The following is a 20,312-nucleotide window of genomic DNA, read 5'->3' on the forward strand; positions in this document are numbered from 1 at the left end:
ACTCTCTCTTTCTCCCAGTCTTTTCAACAGGCAATCAGCCAGTCCTCAGTTCAACTTAGACCACACTGAACCCTGAGGTGTCCCAGTGTCAGTGACCAGATTTATTTAATATTCAATGAGATATATCTTAAATGACAGCTGTTTGTTAGACTGAATATCAGGATTTTAAATATACTGGAAGGTATATTTTAGCTCAGCCCCCCCAAGTGTATGCCTTCCACCTGTAAACTATGAAAACTACAAAACGTGATAGTTAATGTATGATCAATTTAGTAGATTATATCCTATGTACATATTAACGTGCATCCTTACAATAGTAGTCAGTCTTTATCGTTTGTGTCTTCTTAATATTTGCCTTGAAATACCGCCATTAATGATGGTGAGGACTTATCGTTTCAATTATCCGTCCACATACTGCTTTCAAAAAACCCCACAAGAGAGGCATAATAAGTCATGTCAAACTGTGTAGATTTGCTGAAAATGTGTGTGGGGGGCAGACAACACGTCTACTGTTCATCTCCCCCAAGATCTACACCACAATTTCGCTCTTGCTTTAAAGATGAAATCTGCATTAGGATAAACAGCGCCACAAATGGGCGTGCCTTTGTTGTTTTGGTTCTGTTGATAAAACAGAGTGACGTGTCAAGCAGCGTGCTTGCAAAAATTGCAGTACATATTCTGCTGTTCTATCGCACGTGCAATGATGTCCGAGGAACAAGTCTTTGATTTTTTTTTTTTTTACAGAGTTTGCTGTTTGCCTTTACTACTTTGTTGTTGTAATGTCCCAAATGGACGTGGAAGTTTCACCAATTAACAATTCCAGCTTTAAAGCCAATCAATCTAAGCCTGTGCGTGATCTGGCCGATGGTGTGTAAAATAGTAGAGTTCCTGTCAGCATGCATGCAAGATTTGGTTATTCTGGGAACCAAGATTATGTGAATAGTGAGATAATTGACAATTGTAAAGAGTACCTGAACACCGAAAACACTTATGTAACCTCACACCTCTAGTTGATTTTCCATTAGTCCATAAAAACAGAAAAGTACTTCTCATGTGGAACATACTGAGGCAAGAGAAGACTGGGTCCGTGTCCAATGAATTAACGAGCCTAGGGTGTACCCCAGACATATGATTACAGTAATTTACATTCCCCTACAGTAAGAGCATCCCATCTACTTACTTAAGTCATTCTTCAGCTTCTGGTAAACGAGTGTCTCGAGACAGGCTCTGCCAGAACACTGAGGTACAATCACAAGTCAGTGAGAGACTTAGCAGGAACCATTGGTTCTCGTTGATACATAACAGGGCATCACGTTTCCTACAGGGCTAGAGTGCTGTGCTAAGGCTTCTTTGGTGCTACTTATCCTTATATGAGAAGGAACCACCTGGTGTAAGACTGTGTGGAACAAATGGTTAACGATGAGGTTTCTAAATCATTGCGGGCAGGAAATGACAGTGACATAAGTCCAATACAAACCGATAATGAATCAGTTTGCCATGGCAGCAGACTGCATTTAGAAGCAATTCAAAGGAAACAACTAAAAAGACTGACGTAAAATTAAAAGAAACTCCTGGGAACAAAAAATAGGGTAACTATGTGTTCAGTTACAAGGGTAGTGTGTGTGTATGTGCACACACTGTATATTTGTGTGTGTGTGTGTGTGTGCATGTAAGAGAGAACATACAGTGGGGCAAAAAAGTATTTAGTCAGACACCAATTGTGCAAGTTCTCCCACTTAAAAAGATGAGAGAGGCCTGTAATTTTCATCACAGGTACACTTCAACTATGACAGACAAAATGAGGGAAAAAATCCAGAAAATCACATTGTAGGATTTTTAATGAAATTATTTGCAAATTATGGTGGAAAATAAGTATTTGGTCAATATCCTAATATGATTTTCTGGATTTTTCTCATTTTGTCTGTCATAGTTGAAGTGTACCTATGATGAGAATTAAAGGCCTCTCTCATCTTTTAAAGTGGGAGAAATTGCACAATTGGTGGCCGACTAAATACTTTTTTGCACCACTGTATGTATAAACAGTATTATAAGTATATTGAGTCAGGAAACCCTCATGTTCATGTTGTGTTAATTACCTGTCCTGGGATTGGTGGGATTGTGGGTACTGGGCATCCAGAGGCTCCAGTGGGGACTGGGGGTCTGGTGTCTCCTCCCCTCGCCTCTGTTGTTGGTCGGGGGAGAAGCTGAGCAGATGTCGGCTGCTTTGTGGCTTCCCAGTGGACAGGCTGGAGTTGCTGGCCTCTGACTCCCACACACTGAATCCAGAGGGACAGGGCAGGGCCTTCAGTTACACAAGCCAGGCCAAACACAGCAAGAACAACATAGACTAACACACACACACACGTTGATCTGAACATTAGTAGAGTATTAGAGCATTTCCCTTTGAGGACAGAAATGTTCTGCAGTGAATCAGTCACACACAGACACAGACACACACACACACAGATCAAAAATTGTTTCCCATTTGACATTTTGATGTTAACTTAGTGTTTAATTTGTTATGAAACCATAAAGGCTCGTTTTTATCAAAATGGTCAAAATGCCTACACAAGCATGAAACAACCAAGATGGGCGATGAAGACAAGAGGAAGAGTGATCTGAATAACAGATCAGGAAGCAAAGCATTAGTTATAGTGGCCAGTCTACAGACCGAAAACCGCACAAAGCTTAACGTGGCGTAGGAGAGGGAAGGCACTCTTGGCTAAACCACACAAACAAACACACACACACACACACACAAAAAGACACACGGCCATGCGCGCGCGCACCCACAGCGAGAGAGTGAGAGAAAAGAGGATAAACCGTGTGGTCTCCTACTCGAGCCAAAACAATACCAGACACTACAGATCTAAGAGCAGTGTTCAACACAAAGACACACGTCGTCGGGCTCCTTATATAGACAAGTTGTGCAGCAGTGTCAAATGAAAACAGTTACACAAAAAAAAAAGTACACCCCTCAAATTCCTGCAAATGAAAACCAAACGTGGGAGTGAAAAAAAGACTCAACTCAGCAGCAGGAACTTATTCATTGAAAAAAACCCATTTCATATTGACTTGAGCTATGACTGGAAACACTGGTGTTGTTTTTATTAAAACTAGTCTCACCATGAGCAGGAAACATTAGCGAAAGTTCGCTCAGCTCCTGACTGGGGTTTACTGAACAAATACTTGTGAGAGGATTTAAAAGGGACATGTCCATTCAGAACGGAGTGGTAGAATACATTTAGAGTCTAAAAATGAAATAGCATCTCCAGGCTGTTTCTCCGAGCCGGCCGGCGTGGAAGGGAAGCAACGCTCCCACATTCCTAGTTCTGGGAAGCTTGAGCGTATGGAAAACTCAGAGCCCCTCTCCTCTCCCGACTCACATCCAACTTTCCGAAGCCTTCCTTCGTGAGGGAATTTTTTGAGGGGGGATGTGGCCTTTTTTCCGAGACATTGGGGGGAAACGCCTAATTTATAAGGCATGTTGGTGAATTATCCAACTCTGGACATAGCAAAGAGCTGACTGACTGACTGGCTGACATAAAAATCCACCCATTGATAGATCATTCATTTGCATAGATGATCATATGTAAATGTGGTTGATGTTAAGTCTGGAAACTGGAGGAGAGAGACTCAAACACATTGGTTGTGACACATACTACAGTGACACACTGCATGAGGGCTTGTGGAGGGTTGTCATGACACACCAGTGACACACACACACACACACACACACACACACACACACACACACACACACACACACACACACACACACACACACACACACACACACACACACACACACACACACACACACACACACACACACACACGCTCACCTTATGGGACCCGTGTTGAGCACGAAGAAGACCAGGACGACCATAAGGCACACAGCCCGTCTCTTTGGAGCCGTCACCTTCAGAACAGTGTTCTATGGAGTAAGAGACCAATCGATTGATTTCACCTAGCTGGATCTACGCAAGCTATGCATTGGCACAAGCGTTCACCTATCGAATCATGTTAGATCAGTGATTACTTCAATAAAATGAATCAACCCTTAGGGCCTTGCCCCTGTGCACTTGCGGAGGTCCAAGAGGATTGGATAGGTGTTAACAATGTGGCGAAAATCCCATCTCGCTTACCATAGGCCACGGTGGGATTACTGCCATATTGCTTAATGCTTCACCTATGAATTCCTCTGAAATCTGATCTTGTCCTATCAGATCCAAAAATTGATCAAGGGATTGATCAAGAGCACAAGGGACGAAGCAACTTCCTGGAATTAAACACATCCCTGCTCTTCGTGCCTGTCTGAGCCTGTGGCACCGTTCAAATAGATTCAAAAACGCAACCCTTCTTTAAGACAATCACTGCTATGTAAGTGAGTGAAAAGGACAAGTCATGGTTTCCACCCCATTGTTTCCACTTATCTTACGTTTTCGATCTTTCTCAAGCTAAGAAGGAACGGTGCAATTTGAAGGTGTTCAAACCCGGGCCGTCCCTCACCTCCGTGAGAAGTCCATCCAGCTGGGTCCTAAGGGATCCGTTCTCCCGGAGCAGCCTCTGGTTCTCACACAGTGCCACCCTGAGACGGGCCTCCAGAGCCTGCTGGGCCTCTTTCCTCCTCAGCCTGGAGAGCGTGGCCGAGTCACGGTTCTTCACCATCCTCTGCTGCCGCCGCACCACACACGCCTGGACAGTTGGAGAAGGAGGGACTGATATAATGAATGTGACATGGTTACAGTTCAAAGTTACCGCACATATTCAGCATACAGTTGAGGTCGGAAGTGTACATACACCTTAGCCAAATACGTTTAAACTCAGTTTTTCACAATTCCTGACATTTAATCCAAGTAAAAAGTCCCTGTCTTATGTCAGTTAGGATCACCACATTATTTTAAGAATGTACATTTAGAGAGAGAACTATTTATTTCAGCTTTTATTTCTTTCATCGCATTCCCAGTGGGTCAGAAGTTTACATACACTCAATTAGTATTTGGTAGCATTGCCTTTAAATTGTTTCACTTGGGTCAAATGTTTCGGGTAGCCTCCCATAAGCTTCCCACAATAAGTTCGGTGAATTTTGGCCCATTCCTCCTGACAGAGCTGGTGTAACTGAGTCAGGTTTGTAGGCCTCCTTGTTCGCACACACTTTTTCAGTTCTGCCCACCAATTTTCTATGGGATTGAGGTCAGGGCTTTGTGATGGCCACTCCAATACATTGACTTTGTTGTCCTTAAGCCATTTTGCCACAACTTTGGAAGTATGCTTGGGGCCATTGTCCATTTGGAAGACCCATTTGCGACCAAGCTTTAAATTCCTGACTGAAGTCTTGAGATGTTGCTTCAATATATTCACAATTTTCCTACCTCATGATGCCATCTATTTTGTGAATTGCACCAGTCCCTCCTGCAGCCAAGCACCCCCACAACATGATGCTGCCACCCCCGTGCTTCACGGTTGGGATGGTGTTTTTTGGCTTGCAAGCCTCTCCCTTCTCCCTCCAAACATAACGATAGTCATTATGGCCAAACAGTTCTATTTTTGTTTCATCAGACCAGAGGACATTTCTCCAAAAAGTACGATCTTTGTCCATGTGCAGTTGTAAACCGTAGTCTGGCTTTTTTATGGCAGTTTTGGAGCAGTGGCTTCTTCCTTGCTGAGCGGCCTTTCAGGTTATGTCGATATAGAACTCATTTTACTGTGGATATAGATACTTTTTTTTTACCTGTTTCCTGCAGCATCTTCACAAGGACCTTTGCTGTTGTTCTGTGATTGATTTGCACTTTTCACACCAAAGTACGTTCATCTCCAGGAGACAGAACGCGTCTCCTCCCTGAGCGGTATGACGGCTGTGTAGTCCCATGGTGTTTATACTTGCGTACCATTGTTTGTACAGATGAACGTGGTACCTTCAGGCATTTGGAAATTGCTCCCAAGGATGAGCCAGACTTGTGGAGGACTACAATTATTTTTCTGAGGCATTGGCTGATTTCTTTTGATTTTCACATGATGTCAAGCAAAGAGGCTCTGAGTTTGAAGGTAGGCCTTGAAATACCTCCAAAGGTACACCTCCAATTGACTCAAATGATGTCAATTAGTAAATCAGAAGCTTCTAAAGCCATGACATAATTTTCTGGAATTTTCCAAGCTGTTTAAAGGCACAGTCAAATTAGTGTATGTAAACTTCTGAACCACTGGAATTGTGATACAGTGAATTATAAGTGAAATAATCTGTATGTAACCAATGTTGGAAAAATTACTTGTGTCATGCACAAAGTAGATGTCCAAAACGACTTGCCAAAATTATAGTTTGTTAACAAGAAATTTGCGGAGTGGTTGAAAAAAATGAGATTCCAACCTAAGTGTATGTAAACTTCCGACTTTCACTGTACATACAGTATGTGGTCCACGTGAGAATCAAACCCACACCAACTCACGAACACCATGCTTATTAACTCCACCTATTCCGAACAAACATGAACAATTCAAAAAGGATGTCCGCAACACAGCAGAATTCAAAGATGATATGACACGAGTACATTGGCCTTGGCATGCAGATGGCATTGGCTGTGTGTTTACAAAACCAAATGTGGTGACACCAGTTACACCAGTCATAAGCCATATCCGGCAGTAAACCCTTTTGGACGCCATCTTTGACTGTTCAGACAGGGCAGGCTATTTGTTAGTCTAACACAGCACATCACACTCAGTCACATACTCACTAAAAAAAAAATTAAAAACAGGTGCAGCTGCTGCAAAAGGTGGAAAAAGTGACCCGGAATCATCAATTACAAGCTGATATTGACTCCAGCATGTTTCCCCAGAACGGACCTCATACGTCCTAACTTCACGCACGCTCGCACATGTACAGACACACACACACACAGCCTTTTTCCATGTCTGAGTGGGCTGGGAGCTGGACGGACATTGTTAGGACGCCGACATAATTAATGGTGGGATTATTTAAGAACGGCCATCCAGGGAGAGATAGAAGGGGACAGGACATTCTCAGTGTTAAATAATGACCCATAGAGGAATGCTCTTGCAATGTTTTAGGGGGGAAAAAATATGATTCAATAAAACAGGATAAAGTGCACAGGTTAGTCCTACCAGTTCCATTTTATTTTTAGAAGGCAGACAGCCATTGTTTACATAAACTCAGAGCCAGACACTCAAGAGTCTAGTAACTGGCATACATTCTGTTGTCCTCCAATGCCCTCTCAGAGTCTTTCTACCACTGAGCCACAGACCACAGGAGAACCCTGCTATAGCATTCAACCGGCTTTGTCTGCTGCAGCCCATTTCTGAGGCCATGCGTCATAGCATTTCCAACAGCACAGATTTCAGGGCTATGCAAATTCAGACCACACATTTTATTTGGTCTCTGTTGAGGGGGGGAACCTTGCCATCGGTGACCTCTTGGGAAAATTGAAAAGTGCATGTCTGGTTACCCAATAGTGGGGTTGGGGGGTGGGGTACGTGTCCTGCAAGGGGAAAATGATACCCTGCCTTTAGTAACTACTACATTGCCAACAGTACAAACTCCCCCTCCTCCACAATGGTAGATTGTCAGCAATCTAGCACTTCAGTGACTGTGGGGTAAACTGGGAGTTGGGAACATAATCTGAATACGAGGCTGAAAATTAGAATTATGTGAAACAATGAGTTGGTGCTCTCAAGAGATGTAGATTACAGCGTGGTTGTTGATTGGAGGATGGGATGTTTGTTGTTGATTTAAAACTCTGGACAGTGGGGGGGAATGGGGAAATCAGCAGTTTTTGTTAAATTGCCCTAGCCCTTTTTATGCAGTGCCTTTGTTAACAAACTACTCCCAGACATGAGTGTGGATGCATGCACAAGCACGTGTTAATCTTAGAATTGGCATCTACCTGTGAGGGATGTCTACTTTGTACTAGTAAAGAAATTGGTTTTAACAGTACCCAAAGCCATCCAGTGATTTTATTTTATCATGGGAAAAGAGCTAATGCGTACAGCAAATACTACAATGTGGGTTTGATTGGATTTAAGCCATACGCTACTGTACTGTACACAGACTTACAGTACAGTACATGAACAGGATGTCTTCAAAGATAGTGAATTACGTTCCAGCAAAGGCTTTTCGAGCCTTCTCCACCATGAGCCATACAAATTATCTATCTATCTATCTATCATCCCTACTGTACTAGTCTGTTCGTTTTTCTGAATCAAGATTTTTTCTTTTTTAACTGCTTTTTGAAAACCATTCATCCTATTCCTTGGCCGTCGATTCCAGTTCCCAGGAGCATCAAGAAGACATTTTGGCAGGAAGTTGGCCTCCTAAATTACACTATGATTATCTAGCAGCGTCTCTGCATAGCCTCCCCCTGCTTTGTAGAAGCACAGCCATAAATTGATATGAAATGTAATTTGTCAAAAACAGTGCTGCCAAGCCAGTGATGCTACTACAGTGCATTAAAACAACAAGGAACATGGATTATGTCAGTGAAAGGCTAAATTGGCAGTGGCAAAACTACAGGGTCCTACATAGATTACTGTATTGAGTCGCTCCATGTAATTTCAGCAAGCCATGACACCCACCATCTCTGATTGTTCCGAAATTGTTTCTGTTGTTAGAAAAAGATAGGATTGGCATCCTGAAACGTTATTTTGTTAAAATGTTATTTTATTAATTTATTGCACCCATAAAATGGGCCATTTTAAGATATAGGGTTCAGATACTCAATAAATATAGTACCCAACATCCGATTTGGACCAAACGTCTTCCCAACAATGATTAAGACATGAGGAACCCCCCTAAATTCAAAAGCAACCCACGGAACTCCCACAACCCCATGCCAATCCAACCCCAACAACCAGTATACAGTATCAGTTCTCTATGTTTGATAATATGAAGCTGAAGCTGAAGCTTGGAGTACATTACTATGTAATGTATTCCCTGTGAATCTGTTTTCCCCCCTATTCAGAGAAATTTGTAATTGAAGTTGCTCGTATCATTTACCATAAAGTAGTGTACAAGTTCCAGGTTTTACCCACTGGATGCCACAGATCCAAAAAACATTACCAGATTCACAGGGAATACATTACATAGTATGGAGAAGCAATATTCTAAACCACAGCTTCATACTACGTGTCAAACTTAGATAACTAATACTGAATACTGGTTGTTGGGGTTGAGATTGGCATGTGGTGTGGGGGTCCATGGGTGGCTTTTGATTTCTCATGTCTTACTTATTAGTAGGAAGAAGTTTGGTCCAAATTGTATTTGGGTACTACATTCATTGACTATTATCTGAAACCTATACATTTAAATGCCAATTTGGGTGAAATCAATTTGCCTCATTTTTGAGATCAAATTATATTTCAACAAAATAACTATAGAAATGATTTCAGAACAATCCGAGATGGTGGGTGTCTAAATCCTCTTTCTTGTGCGTACCTTTTTGGAGATTAGCTTCCAGCATTGTGTTCTGGTTTATTCCATGATTTATTCACTCAAATTAAATGCACACAGTGGTGACACGTCTAGCCTAAGTCATTTCTTACTCCAGTTGGGGCGGCAGCGTAGCCTAGTGGTTAGAGCGTTGGACTAGTAACCGGAAGGTTGCGAGTTCAAACCCCCGAGCTGACAAGGTTCTGCCCCTGAACAGGCAGTTAACCCACTGTTCCCAGGCCGTCATTGAAAATAAGAATATGTTCTTAACTGACTTGCCTGGTTAAATAAAGGTAAATAAATAAATATCTTACTCCAGTCAACATATGTGCTCACTCAACAAGCCTGGGTCTGGGTCTGTCCATCCAGACATCGGTAGGGAGGTGGGAGTCATCAAGAGATATGGGTGTCTACTGCCTGGGGGGCTTGGTGGTCCCAGACAGGTGGAGGAGGGTGGTAGTTAGGAGGGCAAGGTCACTTTAAAACCCACAGGGCCTGAGAGTGGTCAGACAGAAATGGAGCACCTGGATTTACTGGTAACACTTACCTGGAGGAGTTTGTCTCACGGATGCAACATGCTGTCTCACGGATAGAACATGTTGTCTCACGGATAGAACATGTTGTCTCACGGATGTAACATGTTGTCTCACGGATAGAACATGTTGTCTCACGGATAGAACATGTTGTCTCACGGATGTAACATGTTGTCTCACGGATGTAACATGTCTCACGGATGTAACATGTTGTCTCACGGATAGAACATGTTGTTTCACAGATAGAACGTGTTGTCTCACGGATAGAACATGTTGTCTCACAGATAGAACATGTTGTCTCACGGATAGAACATGTTGTCTCACGGATAGAACATGTTGTCTCACGGATAGAACATGTTGTCTCACAGATGAAACATGTTGTCTCACGGATGTAACATGTTGTCTCACGGATAGAACATGTTGTCTCACGGATAGAACATGTTGTCTCACGGATAGAACATGTTGTCTCACGGATGTAACATGTTGTCTCACGGATAGAACATGTTGTCTCACGGATGTAACATGTTGTCTCACGGATGTAACATGTCTCACGGATGTAACATGTTGTCTCACGGATAGAACATGTTGTCTCATGGATAGAACATGTTGTTTCACAGATAGAACGTGTTGTCTCATGGATAGAACATGTTGTCTCACGGATAGAACATGTTGTCTCACGGATAGAACATGTTGTCTCACAGATAGAACATGTTGTCTCACGGATAGAACATGTTGTCTCACGGATAGAACATGTTGTCTCACGGATATAACATGTTGTCTCACGGATAGAACATGTTGTCTCACGGATAGAACATGTTGTCTCACGGATAGAACATGTTGTCTCACGGATGTAACATGTTGTCTCACGGATAGAACATGTCTCACGGATGTAAAATGTTCTCTCACAGATGTAACATGTTGTCTCACGGATAGAACATGTTGTCTCACGGATAGAACATGTCTCACGGATAGAACATGCTGTCTCACGGATAGAACATGTTGTCTCACGGATAGAACATGTTGTCTCACGGATAGAACATGTTGTCTCACGGATGTAACATGTTGTCTCACGGATAGAACATGTCTCACGGATGTAAAATGTTCTCTCACAGATGTAACATGTTGTCTCACGGATGTAACATGTCTCACGGATGTAAAATGTTGTCTCACGGATGTAACCTGTTGTCTCACGGATGTAACATGTTGTCTCACGGATGTAACATGTTGTCTCACAGATAGAACACGTTGTCTCACGGATGTAACATGTTGTCTCACGGATAGAACACGTTGTCTCACGGATAGAACACGTTGTCTCACGGATAGAACACGTTGTCTCACGGATAGAACATGTTGTCTCACGGATAGAACATGTTGTCTCACGGATGTAACATGTTGTCTCACGGATGTAACATGTTGTCTCACGGATGTAACATGAGTAGAGTGATGGGGTCTGTCCTTATGTGGTTAGTAAGTTATATCATCAACATTTTGCAGCCTAAAATAGGTCAATAACATGATGTGGTGAGGAGAGATTGGAAACATCTAAAACTATGTTTTCTTGTAACGTAGAACATATATCTGAAACGTATACCTGTCTCATAACAACTGGGATATTTCAGCTTGTTCTTAAAAAGTTCCCTCAAGTGAAGATATATTTAGATTTGGCGTGTTGGCACAGTGTTGCGTCATCGCTGAGTAAATGTTAGTAGTACTGGGGATGGAGTGTTGGTGCCTGGTCGTTCATGTGACATAGGAAAGACCCTCACATTAGGCTACTCACCCATTCCAACAAGTTGACATAAGGACAGCTGGGGTGACTGGTTTATTTAGCCTTGTCTTGAAGAAATAATAACGTATAACAGTTTAGGACCATGTGTAGCACTGTGGTAGTGAAAATTATATTATTTTACTTTTCTAAAAGTGAAGAAAGTGGATAAGCTAAATATAAAATAATGTAAAAAATATCTTATTGTTTAGGATGCAGAAGTTTCTCCAATAAAATGTCTAATTATTATATCTGTGTTAAGCTACAAAATGTGGGTTTTACAGTGGTAAAGCTTAGCAAAAATATTTCACCCATTAGTTGCCCTAGTAATTGCTATCGAGTTGTTGGCTCAGTCAGATTATTTACAACTTGTCGACCATGACTGGAAATTATGATAATGAAATATTTATATAGTAGCTCAGAGACGTAATTTTTTTTTTTTAAATAATAATAATAATAATAATTTCCTACTGCCTCACTATGATGGTGCTATTTTCAGACCACATCATGACCCTAGCTAAACTCTTGGACAACTTCAGAGAATGAGAGGCTGTGATAGGTTGAGCTACATTTTGAATATATCAGGGCTAAGGGATGATATTAGGTACAAGGCGAAGCCAGAAACAACGGTCATGTTTTACCGGTGATGGCAACGATTGTTTTATCTCCTCTTTGGTTTGAAACAGGGAGATACATCACCCATCTTCCTGTGGGCCTCCTTGTCCTTTACGCTCTGGGCACAGCCACAGACAGTTAGTCTTTTCAAAAGATCCATTCAGACATTGTGCCCTGCTCAGGTTCCCAGGGGGTTAAAGGTCAAACACAATTGATTACCAGCCTTACATGAGCCCCCAGAATGGGAGGAGGAGGAAGACTATGTCGTGTTCTCCCTGACCTGACGGTTGGTCCGTCAATGTAAGCAACCCCCCCCCACCCCTCCACACACACACAAACACACAAAATCCATCCTTGTCTTCTAGCAAGGAGACAAGCCATGACACAGCAAAATGCTTGATTTCAAAGAAAATTCCTGGCACTACATTCTGGTCATCACATAGCCACGTAAGCTTTGGAGATGGCTAACAGTTCTACCACATAGTGAGACTCAAAGAAGGTCTGGAATCAAACAGTTTCCTTTGGCAAATTGCAACAGGATGTCCATCCAGCCCGTGGCTTCCAATTTGGATACTTAATTTCATTGCAATTAATTTGACTGAAGTAATTAAATTTGATAGAAAGCAGACACACGGAGGTCAGATCCATTTCAATGTCAAACGTACCTCAGTATTCACTGCTGTGCTGTGATAGGTCACCGTCATGGGATGGGCATGGCCAGTGAGGGCAGTGGTCCCCATGGTAACATGGGGGACAGTTGGCATGGTGACCACCTGGTTGGTGACAGCGAGGAAGGCAGGGGCTGGGGAAGTGATCTGGGGTCCAATCACCTGTTTCGGCTTGAGATGCATTGTGTGAACCACTGATGACAAAGACCAGATGCAGAGTTAAGAAATAGTTCAACCCTTCTGTCTGTCTGTTTTAGCCCTGTCTCAGACCTGGATTAGCTTTAGGCTATGGCATGACAGAGTAAGACGAGTTAAAGCGCATGCAGATCTGAGACCATCCCATGTCCCACTGGGCCTTTTCCACTTAAGAGTACATCACTGTAATAATTGATGGATTACTGTCATAGTAAACAGCATTTTTCAGCTGCGGAACATGTACAATCGCTCATTACAAAGCTCATCTCATACGATCAGGCCTGGATTCAGATAGTATTCTATTTTAGCTTCTTCCTAACCAGACTGTAGTTTTTTTCTCACCCTCACCCACGATCACTAAGGATGTCTGGTCACCTGTATGGTTTATTGAACCCCCCCCCCCCAAAAAAAAAGAACTCATCAACACCCAGGATCCATCCCACTCCATGTCCAGAGTCATGCTAGTTACTCTGTAATAACACAAGTAGCCCTAAGTTCCTACTTAGGTTAAAGTCTTTTAGTCGGGCTACTAATGGGCCATGACATTACTGTCTCAGAGAGAGCATGGATGACTACTGTGAATAGGGACCATTGGAGGAGGTGAGTAGTTGTACTGATGACATCAAGGCCTATACGATGGATGTGTCCGTTTGATCATTGGCATATAATTTAGGGTTACGGCAGTTACAGTTGATGTGAGTGTGCTTTGCGCTGACGTTCATGAAATATATGTTTTTAAACATGAATATTTCCACACAGTGGTTTTCAAACTCTGTCCTTGAGGTTCCTGCAGGGTATACACTGGCCGGTCATAAGCCAGACACAGTGTTGCTGTAATTGAGGAGGAGACAGTAGTCTTCTTTGAACAAGAGACAACAGACTGAGGACACCCTGTGGTCAAGAGCCACATGTGCAGTCATAGAGAATACAAATGCATAGAACTGTTCCACTTTCATTTTGGATGATGAGTCGGCTTTTACTTTTCTTTCAAATGCCACAATCGGGTATACAGACAACATGCACTTAGATCACTTCAGATAGGGAAATGGGTCACTAGATTTTTTTATTTGAGTCATTTAGCAGAAGCTCTTATACAGAGTGACTTACTGCAGTGAGTGCATACATCTTCCACTGGTCCCCCGTGGGAATTGAACCCACAACCCTGGCATTGCAAACGCCATGCTCTACCAACTGAGCTACACGGGAGCAAATCAAAGGACTATTGGACTTTGAGCAAGCCAAATAACCTGAATTACTTCAGTGAATAAGACACACCAATATAGATGGACATTAATGACAACAAACTGTGCACATTATTCAAATCCCCGGTAAAGACATTTGATTGTGTGAAGACAACACAAGACTAAAACAGAATTAACATTCTCTCACCAGTAGAGGGGGCAGTAGCATGGACGGTCACAGGCGGTGGTGCCTTGACCACTGAGACCACAGTCTGTAGGCTAACGGGCTGGATGACAATGGTCCTGGTTTTGAGAAAAGGGGCCACAGGCTGTGTTAGAGGGACAGAGGGGGGCGGTTTGGGCTGGATTGACACCCTCTGGGGTGGGTGGGCAGGTCGCTTGGTAGGCTTGGCTGGCAGGAAGAGAATGATAGAATAAGAGATCAATAAAAAAAGAGCGTGATAAATACATTCACATTTACGTCATTTTGCAGACGCTCTTATTATGAGCGATTTACGGTAGCGAGTGGGATAAACTATAATATGTGTATAACCAGACAGGTTCAATGATTTTCTGAAGATAAAAAAAAAAAAAAAAAAGCGTCCCACATTTTGACATACACGAGACCATATATCCACCATATTGTTACATTTCAATGATTTATCATGAGTGTTTTAGCTGACCTAAAGAGACGTCCTACCTCTGGGAGATTGGCTGACCCACTTGTGCATTTTCTTTCCAGGAGTGAGCATTGTCGGCAAAGGCTGCACAGACACGGCATCCTCCTGCTCGTAGCGATGTGCGTGCACAAGAGAGAAGTGAGTGAGACTCGTGAGTGGTTAGCCTTCTACTTAACACAAGAATGTTATGTGAAGCGTAGACTTACTTTCAGAGACAGTGGTGACAGTGAGGAGGTATCACTGAGTGCTGATCCAGGTGATAGGGAGGACCCAGGAACTCCAACACCTGCCAACGTAACAATAGGAATTCAATCCAACTATCTGTCAGCAGAGGCATCACATTACAGTGTCTCTTCCTTTTTAACGTCCCATGTGAATGAATAGTCATTCTTCCCAACACAGTACGGGGGGTGGGGGCTCACAGGTGCAACTTTCCCACGCCAAAGACATCCACCTAATGTCTACTGACATGGGGGTGACCAGAGGGACTGTGTGTGTGTGTGTGTACTGTATGTGATTTCTAATCTATTACCAGGAAGTCACAGGGTTCTGGGAGGGTTTCTGACAGTCGTCTTCACTTACTTTGCCTTGGTATGGGGCCAACAACCCAATCTTGAGTCATGGCTGTTATAGGTTAACTGAAAGTGACGCAATGCTGGTGATTTTTTTTTACCTGTGCAGCAAGCGTCAGTATCTCCACTGGTGAAGGATCTCCATTGTAACAGATTAATGTCATTCACCTGAGAAAGGTGCAGTCTTGTTAACTGTCACACAGTAGGATAATAACACACAGCATTACATAGAGGTTGAAATGTGTTGCACTACCTCTTTCAGTGCTGTTTCATCACGTGGTGTGAACTCGAATTCTTGAAGGAGTTCCTCTGCATCACTTAGGTTCTCAAGTTCTTCAAACAAGTTGATGTCTGTAACAACGTTGCAGGAGGAAGAGATCCGTGAAATATTACAACGTCGCTAATTATATATGTTTCAAGGTTGCAAAAGATTATTCAAACTTTCCAAAGTAGCTTCAATACATTCAAAGATGCAGCAAGATGGGGGGGGGAGTTGCTTATGGCCATCTCAGTCAAAACGTTGGGTTTGTACTGCTGAGTATGAGCACCAAAACGCATGTTATATATTGAACACAGCAGGGATTGAATTTGGCATGAGCTCACCGAGGCCGAATACTGGCCCTTCAAATGTTCTACTGTTTGAGCCCGTTCCTCTTATAGAATATTATCTCAAAAGTATTGTGGAGCTCCTGCACCTAAATGTAAACAATACCGGCACCTATTTTATTCCAAGTCAAGCAGTGGAATACGTACACGGTTTAATTATACTGTTAGGTGGCATCTCATTTCCTGACAGTCAATGAAGTTGCACGCGATGATGTATAGGGTTTATACACATCATTGGTCGCATGTAGCTAGCGTTTACAACACAGCTATTATGTAATAACAAAAGATTATATAAGCATCGCACCTACCCCATTCACCATCCTGGCCAATGCAAATATCCGCTAAATCGCTGCCAAAAGGGCCATACTGTAAATTACTGTCTAAATCCAAACGTAACTCTGCCATTTCGCTAATGTTACGAATTCTCAAAATCGTCACAACAAAGAATACGTGGTCACATTTCCTTGTTTGGCGTCGACTTTCCACCATAGAGATAGATATAGCACTCATCTTTGTATCACTGCCAGTTTAGCATATGTGACAACATGGGCTATCTGAATTTTAAAGTAGTTCATTTTCTTCTTTATTGGCTATTTGCTCCCAACCCATAGAAATCCCCACCCAGTTGGCTACTTTAAAATGGTGAAAGCCCTCAATGGCAATCTCCATTTTAAAATGGTTATAGCCATGATGAGTCCTCTATCTATCTCAATGTTCTCCACTGTAACCGCTGTGTAATCCTCTGTGTAAACCAACACGTCCTGCTATTAGTACGGACCACGAAGAGGGACATTTGGCTACAAACCAAGTGTTCTCAGAGGCTGTACCAACCAAGTGTTCTCAGAGGCTGTTCTTGACAAAACACAACAACTATTTGAACTAGCAGCACACCCGACATCCACAATTTTAACATAGACGGTAACTTCATCATGTGGATTATAGAAATAAAATAAATGGATATAAGTATTTGGAAGTAGAAGGGTATCCTTCTGGTAGATGTATGTTTAGACAGAAATTCTGAAATAAGACATCTATTCCAGATACACCATGGAGCTCAACAGGCATATTTACAATTATTGTAATCTGGTTTGATAAAACTTTTTAGACCTTACTCAATGGATATGTCCGTAGTAGAAAAAAACTGTAGGTGTCCTGCAACGTAGACAGACACCTATGAAACATTTAATGGTACACAGGGGGAAATGGGGAAAGCTATTCTGACAGCTGTGTAGTACTTTATTATTATTGATATAAATCATCGTTGTCATTTTAAATGTCCTTGATTTGAGTGTGGCCATCGGATCCGGCTCCACGAGGGGGCAAAGGGGACTTAACCCCATCAGTTGAAACGTATGCCATTAGTTTTATGTCACTATATAAAAATAGCAAAAACATGTAAATGATTGCGTGACAGGTTAACGCAAAATCAGTATCTACACCGCGCTGTGTCAGCACAATGGACAGAGCGTGCCCCGGTGTGCGTAGGGGGGCTATGGAAAGCCCATGGAGTGGTTAGGTATGACTGCTTTGGTTTTCCATAAAAAGCAGGGGGAAAACGCTTCTCATTTGTGGTAGGATAAGTAAATAATGTGATACACCTCTGCCTTTAATATTTTATTTGGATGTATAAATGCGGGGTCAAGTTTACCGTTGAAGCTGCTTCACTCAACTCTGCCTCATGCCCCACCACTACCGAGTTCAGTTAGCTTCCTAGCCAAGCATTAGTGTTATTAGCCTTAGCCTATTTAGCTAGCTCAAACCAGCTAATCTGCCACAATGGCTATCAGAAATTGATGATGCTGTCGAGCTCCAGCTAGCTCCGCGTGAGGGGCTATTATCCTGGCGATGCTTGCTGAAGGGTAGGTAGCACCATTCAACAAGCACGGCCAGGATAATGACTCCACAGCCTCCTCCAACTCCGACTGTTCCTGACGATCTTGGAACAGAGGAGGACTCATACCTTAACCGCAGGTTTTCTGTCCTTTTTTCCCCCCATTTAATAGCAACTGGTTCATAGAGAGAGAGTGTCTGGATTACTCGGTTACTGCAGATGTAGTATTTTGTTTCCCATGTCAAAAGTTCTGTGTCAACAGGTCTGAAGCCTATATTCAGTCCCAAAACAGCCTTACTTTAGTTTGTAGGGTGCTGTCCATTGTGCTGATATAGCGAGGCAAAGACTGGCTACTGATTTCGCACCGACCTCTCACTTCAAAATCATTCAATCAATGGTCTCGGACTCTCGGCATTTGAACTTCATGTTTATTGTGGTAAAAGCTTGATATAAGCAGAATTCAATATAATTTCAATGCAAGTGCCCCCTAAAATTGTTCCCCTCACTGATTTCAACTGGCCCCTTAGTCACTTTATCCTGGTGCCGGATCTGGTGGCTATACTAATGTGTTTAATTTCATCCACTCTGTTTTTATGCATCAGGAAGGCAGGAGTCACCCATCGACTACAGGAACACTGTTCCCCACACCAGTACAATGAGCCCAACTTTGAGGTGCACTTTGGGCACAAGAGCTGAAAGAAAACAAGGGAGACTTTGAAGACACTTCATATAACAAGTAAACGCTGAGTTAGTGGTTCTCAATGGTAGTCATCAAGGAGTCCCATTTGTAGGTTTTCATCCCCACAAACCTGTCATTCAGTTTGAATTCTGTTTAATTAACTCATCTGCTAAATGTAGTTAGTCAGTAAGACTGCTTTATATTGTGTTAAGATACATGAATACGAAATAATAATACCAAATGTTCATGCATAATAAGTGCACAAAAATTAAATTCATTCTTATTTCACACTGAACAATGTGACAAAAATGGACATAAACTGATAATAATAAACAGTCCCAAATCTTCACGGACATAACAGACCCTACTGTTTACTTTACATCAGGTTTAAGTTGCTGGAGTGTGGCGTATGCATCCCCAAAATTCATTTTGTGACATTTCACCAAGTAAGCAGTCACCACCGCCGCACTCTGACTTTGCCCTACATGGCTAAAACAAAAAAACTCAATTACATGTCAAATGCATGTGAGGCTATCATCATGATGTGCATTAGGCGACTCCAGATTTGATAGGGCTTGCGCACCAATGCACAAGGACAGCTTTTGATGCCTTGCAAGCATCGCATATGAAGAGGATGCAGTCATCCAGGTGGCTGAGTAGGTCTGTGGAGGACTCGTCCAGGGCATGGACACATCCTAAATGACCCATCGGGTGAAGTGGGCTGCTCTGAGTCCACTGTAAGTATGTAGGTAATGCCAGCATTAGTCAGATCCTGGGCATCGTTTAGGTCGGATGCCGCGCCGATGTAGACTTCATCCTCTAGCCGAACATTGGCTTGTCATCAAGGATTTCTCTGGGGTAGAAGACCAGTGGCACTGAAAAGACTGCGAGATGCATGACTGATATAGAGAATATGGAAGTCGTTAGCTAGCTAACTGGTATTTTTTTACAAAAATTCTGTACTAGATAGCTATGTTCCTGATAATCAAACTATAACGTTTACAGTACCAGTCAAAAGTTTGGACACACTTACTCATTCAAAGGTTTTCTTTATTTTTACAATTGTCTACATTGTAGAATAATAGTTGAAGACATCAAAACTATGAAATCCTGCAGCCACTACTGGTTCCTCGTCATCCCTGGTCTCATCTCTGGACTTTGTCACTGGGCTCCCTCCGTCTGATGGTAACACTGTCATTCTGACGGTAATCAACAGGTTCTCCAAGGCTGCCCATCCCATTTCATCCCTCTCCCGAAACTACCTTCTGCCAAGGAGACGACCCAGCTTATGGTACAGCATGTCTTCCAGATCCATAGACTCCCGGTAGACATGGTCTCCGATCGGGGTTCTTGTCTCAGTTCTGGATTCTGCACCCTTATTAGGTCATCATGGGTACTGTCACGCCCTGATCTGATTCACCTGTCCTCGTTATTGTCTCCACCCCCTCTAGGTGTCACTTGTCTTTCCCAGTGTATATATCCATGTGTTTCCTGTCTCTCTGTGCCAGTTCGTCTTGAATGTCCAAGCCTACCAGTGTGTTTTCCTGC

General features: G+C 42.7%; 2 protein-coding genes and 1 non-coding gene across 5 annotated transcripts in view; all 3 read right to left on the bottom strand.

Moving 5' to 3' along the window:
* The window catches only part of LOC118402241 (cyclic AMP-dependent transcription factor ATF-6 alpha-like), a 44,379-nt gene extending 27,535 nt beyond the window's left edge, over window positions 1–16,844 (bottom strand). The window contains exons 1-10 of one of the 3 annotated variants that reach the window (XM_035800284.2): window positions 16,563–16,844; window positions 15,902–15,999; window positions 15,750–15,816; window positions 15,283–15,362; window positions 15,097–15,181; window positions 14,605–14,808; window positions 13,018–13,214; window positions 4,513–4,698; window positions 3,846–3,937; window positions 2,097–2,276 (exon numbers count right to left, since the gene is read on the bottom strand). In XM_035800284.2, coding sequence (XP_035656177.1) covers window positions 2,097–2,276; window positions 3,846–3,937; window positions 4,513–4,698; window positions 13,018–13,214; window positions 14,605–14,808; window positions 15,097–15,181; window positions 15,283–15,362; window positions 15,750–15,816; window positions 15,902–15,999; window positions 16,563–16,764 — 1,391 coding nt within the window. In that variant the 5' untranslated portion in view covers window positions 16,765–16,844. Of the gene's footprint in view, window positions 1–2,096; window positions 2,277–3,845; window positions 3,938–4,512; window positions 4,699–13,017; window positions 13,215–14,604; window positions 14,809–15,096; window positions 15,182–15,282; window positions 15,363–15,749; window positions 15,817–15,901; window positions 16,000–16,558 lie in introns of all 3 variants that reach the window. The other 2 variants (XM_035800285.2, XM_035800283.2) reach the window with 2 other exon arrangements.
* Window positions 14,349–14,423, bottom strand: trnaa-ugc (transfer RNA alanine (anticodon UGC)). The gene has a single exon. It is a non-coding gene; the product is annotated as a tRNA-Ala (tRNA).
* Window positions 16,845–18,612: 1,768 nt separating the features above from the next.
* LOC118402558 (dual specificity protein phosphatase 12-like) lies at window positions 18,613–19,472 on the bottom strand. The gene is made up of 3 exons (XM_052477360.1): window positions 19,348–19,472; window positions 19,140–19,253; window positions 18,613–18,808 (listed from the first exon to the last, which is right to left on the bottom strand). The coding sequence occupies exons 1-3, from the start codon at window positions 19,470–19,472 to the stop codon at window positions 18,613–18,615; spliced, it is 435 nt and encodes a 144-aa protein (XP_052333320.1).
* Between the last annotated feature and the right edge of the window lie 840 nt (window positions 19,473–20,312).

This window comes from Oncorhynchus keta, chromosome 23 (assembly GCF_023373465.1).
Source record: "Oncorhynchus keta strain PuntledgeMale-10-30-2019 chromosome 23, Oket_V2, whole genome shotgun sequence".
NCBI lineage: Eukaryota > Metazoa > Chordata > Actinopteri > Salmoniformes > Salmonidae > Oncorhynchus > Oncorhynchus keta.